The 12,367-nt window shown below is 43.6% G+C and overlaps 1 protein-coding gene across 10 annotated transcripts in view; it reads right to left on the bottom strand.

Moving 5' to 3' along the window:
* Positions 1-6,952, bottom strand: part of DOCK7 (dedicator of cytokinesis 7) — a 238,434-nt gene extending 231,482 nt beyond the window's left edge. For 9 of the 10 annotated variants that reach the window (XM_054533642.2, XM_024251423.3, XM_054533652.2 and 6 more), the window contains exon 1: positions 3,432-6,952. In XM_054533642.2, coding sequence (XP_054389617.1) covers positions 3,432-3,469 — 38 coding nt within the window. In that variant the 5' untranslated portion in view covers positions 3,470-6,952. The remainder of the gene's footprint in view (positions 1-3,431) is intronic. The other variant, XM_063712056.1, reaches the window with a different exon arrangement.
* Between the last annotated feature and the right edge of the window lie 5,415 nt (positions 6,953-12,367).

Below are 12,367 nucleotides of genomic sequence, written 5' to 3'. Positions count from 1 at the left end.
AATCCTCACATTAACTTTATTGAGGCTGTTATCCCCATTTTTCTGTGGTATATGCAGAATTTCAACCTGTGCAATCTGATCCCAGATCCTATATTCTTTAGTATGTTTTCTGCCTCTCTGGGTTATGAAAATGAGAAATCAGTAAAAAGTGCTTTAAGTGTACACAAATGTTCATCATTACTGCTGAGTATCAAGCAACAGGACAAAATAATCCCAACAAAATCCTAGACAATTTGTCTACAGTCAACATTCCATAAATCCATGGGCCTTATCCTCAAAAAGAAAAGGGGACACACACGTAAAAAGACAACTACTTGATATGGACAAGATATACATGCTGCTTTTCTATGGTGAGCTGAAGTAAACAGCATAATTACTGATAAAAGAATAAAGAGCCTTCAGAAACCACCAAATCACAGCCTCAAAAAATAACTGCACTAAATGCAAAGGGCTAAAAAAAAACTGAGACAGAAAAAGATCATTATAATTCTTTTTAAAGTAAAGGTTTCTGAACAATCACAAAGCTTTGAAAAGAAATAAGGTTTCAAACAGCAACAGGCTTTTCACAGAGCAACAAATTTCATCTACGCACACTATGAAAAGGATTATCATTTCCAACAAAAGTCCTAAACCACATTATAAATACTGTAGTAAAAAATAGTTGATACTTACTAGGCACTTACACAGAGCACTGTTCTAAGCACTTTAGAGGTATCAATTCATTTAATCCCCACAACAACCCTACGAGGTTAAGTCTTAATATGATCCTCATTTTCTAGATAGGGAAAATGAGGCAGAAGTGTGGTCAAGTAACTTGGCCATGTTTACTCAACGAGTGGCTGTTCTGGGGTGTCAAACCCAGGAACTTCATCTCCAGAATTTGTGCTATACTTCCTCTAATAGAAAACTAAAAAGCAGAACACGAATTGACTCAGAAGTATTAAGTATTATTCAATCATATTTGATAACAAGGAAGAACCTTTCATTCACAATAAGCAGTTAATAATTCATTATTCAAAGCAGTTCTGTCTTTGGTGTTCCTTCCAAGTTAAGTCTTCACATTTTCACTGCACAATCTCATCAACCCCCACCCACCCCCCCAGCTCCAAATACAATCTACTTGCTGATAACTCTCAAATCTAGATCTCCAGCTCAATCTCTCTTCTGCACCTTCAACTTGCACCAAAAACCAAATAGATATTCCTCTCTGAATGATTCATGAGCCCCTCAAAATTAACATGTCCAAAACGGAATCATCATCCCCATCCCACTTGCAACTCCCAATCTCAAACTACTTTTTCCTCCTGTACTCACTTACCCCAAAGACTGTCACCATCATCCACGTGGTTGCCCAACTTAGGATGTCATCCCAGACTCCTCAGTCCGCCTCACCTCGCATGTCCAATCACCAAGCACCACCATATCCACCTCCTGTCTGTCCAATAAGTGCACATCTCTTCATTCACATTACCTTAATTTTATAACTGCTTAGAAAGCTGTTCTTATTTGCATTTTGTGTTGTTTTGCACAACTGATTCTCTTTTTCTCTTGTGGTTTGTCCTGTCCCATCTGGTGGCGAACTCCACTAATAGACATACAATTTCATATCCAACTCTCTAATGTGCACTTACTTTAACAGCATGATGTTTTCAGAGATAAACTTCTGGTTCTAATAAGAGAAATTAATACTAGGAATACATGTCAAGTAATAACATTTTTTAATGACATCACCATCAGAAGTAAGACCTAATTATTTTACAAAAAAAAAAAAAAATTCCTGTTATCATAACTCCCTTGGAGAAACTAATTACTACAAGTGTTTGATGACAGGTAGTATAGGCCCTGTACTATCCTACGCACATTACACAAATTATGCCACTTAATGTTCACAACAACACTATGAGCTGAGTCCTATTATTATTCTCATTTGCCAGACGAGGAAACGGAAATTTGGCCCAACAACTTGGCCAAAGTCCCAAGCTAGAAAACACCAGTCAGGATTTGAACCCATGTCGGAGTCTGACAGTAGAGCCCATGCTCTTAAACACTTGCTATTTTGCCCCGTCAGGAAAAAAAAAAGTGCTAGAACGCTGGAAAGAAAGAAAAAAAAAGCCTCTGCCTCGAAAGCAGCTAGGACTACAGGTGCAACACCACACCTGGCTAATTTTTTTGCAGAGATGGGGCGGGGGGGAGCTCGCTATGTTGCCCAGGCTGGTCTTGAACTCCTGGCCTCAAGCGATCCTCCTGCCTCGGCCTCCCAAACTGCTGGGATTACAGGCCTGAGCCACTGCATCCGGCCCAAAATTTTTTAAGAAACGTCAGCAAACTAAAAAGACTCAGAGCCACAGAAATACAACTGCCCCAAAACAAAAAAAGGTAATTTAATTTGAATGCTTCTTTTCTTGGGACATCATAATTCACACAAATATGATTTTATTAAAACAAAAACGTCTACTGTCTCATACGTAAGTATACTCCACAAAGAAATTCTACAAATTAATTAGAGTCCCCTGTCATTTAATTTTTATTTGGCGGGTGGGAGAAAGGTGGCAACCAACCACCACAAGTAGGTGAAAGGCTTTGAAATCTCCACCTCGATCACCTGCTTTACTTCAAGACTGCTAACATATAAGAGAATGTCAGTGTATAAAGAACACTGCCTATCATCCATCTTCTCGGGTGCTCTGAGAAACACAGGCGCACAGTTAAATTCACAGGCGAACTCAGAACGAGCTTCAGCCTGCAATCCGTCAGGGATTCGGCAGCTGCACCCCGAAGGCGCAGCCCGCAGCTCCCAACTTTTCATTCTGTCCACACGTTTTCAACCCTGGACGCACAAGCCCACTTTGAACCTGGCCCGAGGGTGCAAAGAGGGTTCCCGTCAGATTTCTCAGGAAGAGACAGACGCGTGAACGCGGCCTCCCACCCGCCCCGAGCCGCCGCGCGTTTCTCCTTTTGTTGGGGTGGAGGATGGCGGACCCCGCACCCTCTAGGGGCCAACAGGGGGTGGGCGGAGAGAGGGGAGGGGGCGAAACGCCGCGGCGGCCCCCGACGAGCCCGGGGGTGGGAACACAAAGAATTTGGGAAGCGGCCGACGAGCTCCCCCACCCGCCCTTCCATAAACCGCAGCGAAAGTCCAGGCCCGGGCCGCCGAGGAGCAGGAGGCGGCGGGCGCGCTGGAGTCCGCGGCCTTCTCCGCTCCCTGCCGAGGCTCAGCGGCGGGCGCGGGCTGAAGGCCGGGGTTCGAGGGAGGCGCGAGGCCTCCGCTACCCCCTCAGCCACCCCGAACCCCTTCCGCCCCGCCGCGGGCCAGGCCGCCGGATCCCGGTGCCGGCCCCGCCACACCCACCCGCCTCCTAGGCCCGGCCTGGGAGGACTCCGCGGCTCTTTCTCGGGCGGCGGCGGCGGCGCGCCCCACGCCCGAGATTTACCTGCTGATCTTCTGGGCGAAGGCGCGGCGCTCGGCCATGGCTGCTGAGGCGGCGGCGGCGGCGGCGGCGGCGGCGGGCTGGGTGCGGACCGGCGGGCGCGTGCCTCCTCGCTCGTGCTCCCTCCCTCGCGGCCTCCGCCAGTCCCGGCTCCGGACCTGGGAGGCTGGGGCTGGCGGCCGGAGCCGGGAACGAGCCCTGCCGTAATGTTCCTTAGAGGCGCGCAGCGAGAAACCGCTCCTCCCCCAGCGCGTCAATCCCGGCGGGAACCCCGGCTGCGAAGGCGGCTGCGGCCGGCGGGAGCCGAGGGGAAGAATGGAGCGCTGAGGAAGCGAGACGCCAGCCTTAGCCGCTTCGCTGCCGCGGAGCCTGCACGACCGAGAGGTCGCGGAGAGAAGTCAGAGACAGGCCAGCGACCTGACGAGGCAAGAAAATAAGATAACCGAACGCGTAGGGGGAGCTTGGCTTTCCCGAAATGGAAGGGAAGGAAATGGAAGGTGGGCTTTGCCGAGGGGGCTGTGCTTTACCAAAGCCCTGGATGACTGGGTTCATGTTTCTGCAGCACCGGTCTCCGAGCTTTTTAAAGCACTTGGGTTTCTGCTTCGGCCTCATGAATGCAGTCTAACTGGAGAAACAGTGGTTTTTCTTATAGAGAAAGGGCCAGAAAATACCTTGCTCCTGCAGAGATAACAATAGTAATAGTTGACTTCTGGTGCTTAGCCAGCCACTGGATTAAAGTTTTTCAAGCACGAGCGCTTTGAAGTAGATCGTTACTATCCCTATTTTAGAGAGAAGGAAATTGGCTCGGAAAAGCTAAGTGACTGGCCCCAGGTCGCACAGATGGTAAACTCTTCTACTGAGACTCAAACCCAGAGCCTTTTCTTTTCTTTGAGGACAGTTGTTTCCGTATCATTTCCCCCTTTTGGATCTCTCTCTCTCTCTCATACATATATATATATATAAAATCCAGGTGAGCTCTAACGTCCACCCCCATTTTGATGTTATGTTAAATAAGCTCTGTGTTGACCACTGAAACTGACCTTGTCCATAATAGCCTATAAAACAGAGACTAGCAGAGATCTGTTTTCATCTGTTCTGTTGTAATCCCATAATGTCTAGAATATTTGGCTCGTAATGCATATCTGTTGATTACTGAAATTATGGTGACACTAAGAAAAATATCTTGGTTTCTTGTAGTACCTTTCCTCTTAAGTATTGCAAGAACTTAAAATGTGTATTTATTTATTGTTATTATTATATTCTCAGTATGTCCTGGTGGAATATGTTGGATACCTGTTTTCCTCTCTTTTACCATTGGAAAATCTGTAGCTTGGAGCCATTAGGTCACTTGCCAGAGTCACACACTGAGTCAGAGGTGAAAGCCTCAATTAGTCAGATCCATAACTTCCTGTCTAGTGCTGTAACTTCTGTGGAAGACTGTGTATTTATATAACAATGCTCATTCCAGTAACACACTGCTTTTATTTATTGATTTATTTATTTGAGACAGAATCCCCCTGTGTTGCTCAAGCATGGAATGCATAAGGCACTGCAGCCTAAAACTCCTAGGCTCAAGCAATCCTCTTGCCTCAGCCTCTGGAGGAGTAGCTAGTACCACAGGCTCTTGCCAAGGCGCCCTCCAGTAACACACTGTTTTCAGATGCTTGTTTACTAAAGGAAAAGATAGTCTATTCAAAGAGGACAGATATTTGGCTTTTACCTAAGTATAGAGCCCACCTAGGTGTTCTAAAAAACATGAAGGTGAACTAGACACAGACGTGCTCTCAGAATGTTTGAGTCCGTTGGGAAAGATGAACCAGGTACTCACAGACTGTAAGTCAAGGCTATCACTGTACCTGGCTTTTAAGACCCTCTGTGATAGGAACCCAGACTTATTTTGCCGCTTTCTTACTCTGTAACCTTAGGCAAGTTACTTAACTTCATTATATCTACTTAATTATATCTACTTGAAAGGGTGTTGTGAAGATTTATTGAATTGATTAATATAAAGTTCTAAGAACAGGGCCTGGCTCATGGTAAGTACTATATGTGTCAGCTGTTGTTATTATTATCACTGTTACTGTCATTATTCATCCTATACTTAAGTTTGTCCTGGGTGTTTGATAGTCCCTAAATTGGTTGTCTGCTCTCATACTCCCAGCCAGATGTTGCATGCCTTTATCTCTGCTCTCCAAACATCTTTTCACTACTCTCTTAGAGAACTGGACACATTTTGCTTTGAATAGTTCTTTGTATACATGACTCACTAGTTGCCAAAGTGTCTGAAAGGACTTTGCATGTACTGTGCAGCTTACTGGAAACATTTAGAGCAGGAAGAGGACAAGCAGGATCACGCTGTAAGCAGGGTAATTCAGAGTCTGGGGAACCCTCTAAGCAGGAAGGGTGACCCCCTACCTCTGGGGAAGAGCTGGCAGTCACAGACCAAGTCATGTTGGCTGGTATCCCTGGCCCACAGGGTTTCAATGTCAGGAAAAGATATGGAACGCAGCAATGGGAGTGAAAGTGGAATTGCTTCAGCTGACTAGCATCCATGCTCCCTATACCACCCCCTACACAAACACACACACACACACACACACACACACACACACACACACACACACACAGAGGTGTCAATCCACTATACTTCTGGGGAGCTCACTCCACCACCCTCAGTTTCAAGGGTCTTTTGACCTAGGCCTCACCAAGCAAAGCAGCACACTCCTCTGGCTTCTGTGACTGATTTAGGGATAGGCTCATGAATCAAACCAAGACAGTCGGGCCCAACCAGAATTAGAAATTGCATTTGGTATACCAGGGCACTCCATCTAAAGAAGGCCTACCTGAGAATGAAGCCAAACACAGCAGAGAGGAGAGCAAAAATATTGAAAAAGACAAGTTTCTTAGAATATAACGTGACTTGAGCCTTGGACTTTGCAGTTACGTGAGCTAAAAATGTGCTGGAATTTTTTGGGGGGTGTGGCTGGTTTTTCATTAGGTTTGCTTTCATTAGCAATTCAAAGTCTTACCTGATACAGGACTTCATTCAGTCAACTAACATTCATTAAGTACTATACTAGACCCTAGAAATGTAGTGGTAAATAGCACAGTATTTCTGTCCTCAAAGAGTTTAGGGTCTGGTAGAAGAGAAAAGTAAGTAAATAGTAAGTTACGTGCTGAGACAGGAAAAATTAAGGAAGCTATTGGAGTGCATATAAATTCTTGATAGCACCAGTTCTCAAATATGAGGTGTTAAAAACTGGATGGAATTTAACCCTGTCCTTAGCCCTGTTATATAACCTAGGAGAGAGGCTGGCTGCAACTCTGGGAGCATGAGTAGCCCAATTCAGAATTCAGGGCCCAAGCTCCCCACTGATGGAAAGATACAAAGAAACTACTTGCCAGAAGCCAGGACCAATTTGGCAAAGTCTACTCAAAACAGTGAGTTTTAGGTAAGAAAGCCTCAGAACAGTTTTCATTAGACATACCAGTGTACTAAGTCCCTCAAGCAGAAAACTTAGGGATATGACAGAAAAAAAAAAAGAAAAGAGAAAAGAAGGTGGGAAAATTATGAGTTTTGCATTCTAACCTATATTGAACTTGGGTCTACCCGCTTTAATATAGCACCAAGGATTGTGGAGGGGCCTGGTCAAGGGTCTAAGGCTACAGTACAAAGAAATAGTTTTTGGGTCATGACAGATAAATTTCTGGCTTTGCAGGCAGAATGTGTTCTCTTTTGGGATTTGGGGAAGCATAGGGAATGGTTCCTTTTCTCAGGCATGGGCTTTTTTTTTTTTTTTTGAGACGGAGTCTCACTCTGTAGCTCCGGCTGGAGTGCAGTGGTGCGATCTTGGCTCACTGCAAGCTCCGCCTCCCGGGTGCACACCAGTCTCCTGCCTCAGCCTCCCGAGTAGCTGGGATTACAGGCGCCCACCACGATGCCCGGCTAATTTTTTTTTGTATTTTTAGTAGCGATGGGGTTTCACTGTGTTTGCCAAGATGATCTCGATCTCCTGACCTCGTGATCCACCTGCCTCGGCCTCCCAAAGTGCTGGGATTACAGGCGTGAGCCACCACGCCCGGCCAGGCATGGGTTTTTATGAAACACCACTGGTTTCATACAATAAGATCATGGAGCTTCCTTCTTAGGAAGCCTCTAGCAAGGCCAAATGAATGTGGCCCGGAGAAAGGGAGAATTGAGGCATGATATGTGGGTTTACCTCAATCCCCAACTAAAGCCTAGGAGTTGGACACTAAATCTAAGCTACAGATGCTTTTGCCTGACTTTGTCCTCTGTGCTTCACTTCCTCTCAATATCTAGCAAGTGTAATTTTTGCAGGGAGAAATTAAGGGGTCCTAAACCTGGCCATACTTAACAACTAATAGCACCCACATTTACTTTGTTGTAATACTAACCACACTATTCAAGGATTGTCTGTTAATCTTTGCACCCCATCGAACTTGATCTCTTGTTCACCATTGTATTTCCAGTATCTAATACACTGCCTGGTCCATTATAATAACTTAGTAAATGTTTTTGAGTGAATAAATGCCATGAACTAAAGTATTTTTAGATCCTACCTGTATTCATCCGTTTTCATACTGCTATAAAGAACTGCCCAAGACTAAGTAATTTGTAAAGGAAAGGGGTTTAATTGACTCACAGTTCAGTATGGCTGGGGAGGCCTCAGGAAACTTACAACCATGGTGGAAGGCCAAGGGGGAGCAAGGCAGCTTCTTCACAAAGCAGCAGGAAGGAGAAGTGCCAAGCAAAGGGGGAAGAGTCCTTATAAAACCATCAGATCTCCTGAGAACTCACTCACTATCACAAGAACAGTATGGGGGAAACTGTCCCCATGATTCAATTACCTCCACCTGGTCTCTCCTTTGACACGTGGGGATTATGGGGATTACAATTCAAGATGAGATTTGGGTGGGGACACAAAGCCTAACCATATCACTGCCTTAATTTATATTTCCCCAAAAATAGAGCTTGAGGCTTGGATGCAGGTAGTTTATTAGGAAGTGATGCTAAGAAGCTGGAATGAGGAAGTGGAGAGAGTAGAACAGAGGAGGGAAAGCCAGTAAATAGTGTTGTTGAGGTGTTACCACTGTGAGCAACTGAGGCTCAATCCCGCCTGCAACCTGCGTAAAGTGTAGAATGCACCTCAGAATTGTCTCTTTGAGGCTCAGTATTTACCTGATGCCTTCTAGATCCCTTGGTTTAAGGCTTACTCTTGGAATATTAACTGCCTGCACACTTAATGCTACAAAAAGCTAAGAGACATGGTGTGTGTTTCTGGTGGCCAGCTATCAGTGCCCCTGAGAATTGTTCACCACAGCTGCACCTAAAATCAGAAAGGAGCCATGGGGTGAAGTACAGGGTACCAACAGTGTCTATTACAGATCCCCTGAAAGTAATGCAGAGACTACAATAGCGATCTTGCCAGAATAGAACGTATTTGCACCTCATGGTTCTGCTGCTTTACAGAATTGGGAAAGACCAAAAGGCCAGACCACCTGAGTCAAAATGGCCCACAATGCAAGCTCAGTGCCTACTTTAAAAATAGGTCCATAATGTTTTTCCTCAATGGACTATTATATCAGTAGAAAAAAACAGTTTTTCCCATACTCTCACAACATGCTTCTGACACCAGATATGTGGGATTTTTTCCCCATACATCAAGCAAGCAATCGATTCTGCAGCAGACACCAGTTGAGTCTCCTCCAGTTCAGTTCTGGAGTTCTGGAATCTACCTGAAGTTCAGTTCTGACACTGTCTACCTGGAGTTAGCGTCAGATCCCACAGGTTGAGGGCTCGGTCCAACAAGACTGCCCCCCACATCCAGTGCCAATTGCAAGCCACAGGTTGTTCTACCAGTGCTTTGACTGACTGTAAATTGGGGTTCCCACAACCCCTTTCCTTGGGTTTGATTAATATACTAGAGCAGAACACAGGGAAATATTAATATTTACCAGTTTATTATGAAAGATATTACAAAGGATAAGTAGAAAAGATGCATAGGGCAAGGCATGTGGAAAGGAGTGCAGAGCTTCCATGCCTTCTCTAGGTGCACCACCCTCCAGAAACCTCTACATGTTCAGCTCTCTGGGTTTTGGTGGAGGCCTCATTACAGAGGCATGATCGACTAAATCACTGGCCACTGATGATCAACTTAATCTTCAGCCCCTCTCCCCTTCCTGGAGGTTAGGTGATAGGGCTAAAAAGTCCTGTATTAATCCGTTTTCATGCTGCTGATAAAGACATACTCAAGACTGGGCAATTTACAGAATTAAGAGGTTTAATGGACTTACAGTTCTACCTGGCTGGGGAGGCCTTACAATCATGGCAGAAGGCAAGGAGGAGCAAGTCACGTCTTACATGGATGGCAGCAGGCAAAGAGAGAGCCTGTGCAAAGAAACTCCCATTTTTAAAACCATCAGATCTTGTGAGACCTATTCACAATCACAACAACAGCACGGGAAAGACCCGCCCCCATGATTCAGTCATCTCCCACCAGGTTCCTCCCACAACACATGGGAATTATAGGAGCTACAAGATGAGAATTGGGCAGGGACACAGAGCCAAACCATATCAGTCCCAAACCTCTAACCGTCTTTTACCAGCCCCCATCCTGAAGCTACACAGAAGCTGCCAGCCACCAGTCATTTCATTAGCATACAAAAAAATTATTCCTTTGGAAATCACAAGGATTTTATGAGTTTTATGCCAGGAAGTGGAATGAAGACCAAGTATAGATTTTACAATATCACAGCTATATTTCAAGGTCGTCATATTTGATGAAATAAAATTCTTTTAAAATAATTTCAGCTAAGAAATGCAGACTCAGATGAAATAATGAAGCTAAACCTGTATAGTCCAATACCGTAGCCACAAGCCACATGTGACCACTTAAATTCATTAAGTAAAACTAAAAATTGAGTTTTCAGTTTTATTAGGCATATTTTAAGTATTCAGTAGGCCACAGGTGGCTAAGGGCTGCCATACTGGACCGTATACAGAGAGAACATTTCCATTATCATATGAAGATCTGTTGGACAGCACTGATCCAAAGATCATTGCTGGTAAACCATTAGATAAGAGCCTAGTGGGGAACTTTAAATGGTTAGATCAGGCTGATAAGACCAGAACCCACTGATGAATCTTAACATCAAACACACACACCCAGAGTTAACCAGTCAAACACACCAGAGGCACTATGTGCCTCATCACATGATGTAAAGAAGGGAGTGTAAGATGATACATCTATGGAAGATGTATAGGATGTATACAGCATCACCTATGAAACATTCCTGGCAGATATTTAAAGCTAATGCTGGTTCTGTTTATAGAAAATACAGGAGATGAAATAACTTGTCAAACAATACACTTGGGTTAAAATTAGCAAAATTCAAAATACAGGAAATTTTACAGGACATAATGACCTAGTTCCTTTAACAAATAAATTTCAAGGAATAAAAAATATTAGAAGTAGAGTAAGCATATAAGCAACAAGAGGTAAATTGGACATAATCAAAATGTAAAGTTTTTGTGCTTCAAGGACACCATCAAATTGAAAAGACCACCCACAGAATGGGAGAAAAATTTTTACAAATTATTTATCTAATAAGAAACTTACATCTAGAATATATATAAAGAACTCTTATATGTCAATAATAAAAAGACAACCCAATTTTAAACTTGGCAAACAATTGGAATAGACATTTCTCCGAAGAAGATATGCATACACAGATGGCCAACACACATATAAAAAGATGATCAACATCAGTATCGATCAGGGAAATGCAAATTAAAACCACAGTGAGATGCCACTTCACAGCCACTAGACTGACTAGAATCATAAGGACAGATATTAATAAGAGTTGATGAGGATGTGGAGAAATTGGAGTTCTTATATACAACTGATGGGAATGTAATATGGTGCAGTCACTTTGGAAAACATTCTATCAACTCCTTAAAAGGTTAAACATAAGTTACTACATGACCTAGGAATTCCACTCCTAGAGATATACCCAAGAGAAATGCAGATAGATAGATAGATAGATAGATAGATAGATACAGAAACTTGTACACCAATATTCATAAAAGCATAATTCATAATAGCCAAAAAGTAGAAACAACCCTAATGTCCATCAGCTGATGAAAGGATAAATAAAATGTGTATCCATTCAATGGGATTGATGTGATTTGGCTATGTCCTCACCCAAAATCTCATCTTGAACTCTTAATCCCCACATGTCCAGGTGGAGGTAATCAGATCATGATGTTTCTCCCATGCTGTTCTTGTGATAGTCTCACAAGAGCTGATGGTTTTATAACCATCTGGCATTTCCCTTGCTTGCACTCTTTCTCTCCTGCTGCCCTGCAAAGAGTGCCTTCCGCCACGATTGTAAGTTTCCTGAGGCTTCCCCAGCTATGTGGAACTGTGAGTAAATTAAACTTCTTTTCTTTATAAATTACCCAGTCTCAGGTATTTCTTCATAGTAGCATGAGAATGAACTAATACAGGGATATTATTCCAGAAATAAAAAGAAATAAAATACTGGTACATGCTGCAATATGGATGGACCTTGAAAACATTATGCTGATTGACATAATCCAGTATTTATTTTGGGATAAAATGATATAAGGTATGACATCTGCTTTAAAAATAACCCAACATGGGTTTCTGTTGTTGAGTGTTGAAGCTGGGTAAGAGAATATGGAGTTTCATTACATCATTTTTTATAAGTTGAGAAAAGGCCCTCAAATGAGTATTATGTCAGAAGAGAGAAGACAACTTACTGATTAGAGAAGAAAGGGTTGAAAGCTTAGCTCAGAGAATGAATCAATCATGAAGCCAGTCTAAAAGGTCTAAGCAGCCAGAGGTTAGAGTAATCACACAAGTAGAGGAACTGTCTGGCCAAAGGCCGTCTTG

Source organism: Pongo abelii, chromosome 1, assembly GCF_028885655.2.
Source record: "Pongo abelii isolate AG06213 chromosome 1, NHGRI_mPonAbe1-v2.0_pri, whole genome shotgun sequence".
Taxonomy (NCBI): Eukaryota; Metazoa; Chordata; class Mammalia; order Primates; family Hominidae; genus Pongo; species Pongo abelii.
The sequence above is the reverse complement of the archived record's forward strand: the minus strand, read 5'-3'. Positions and strand labels throughout refer to the sequence as shown.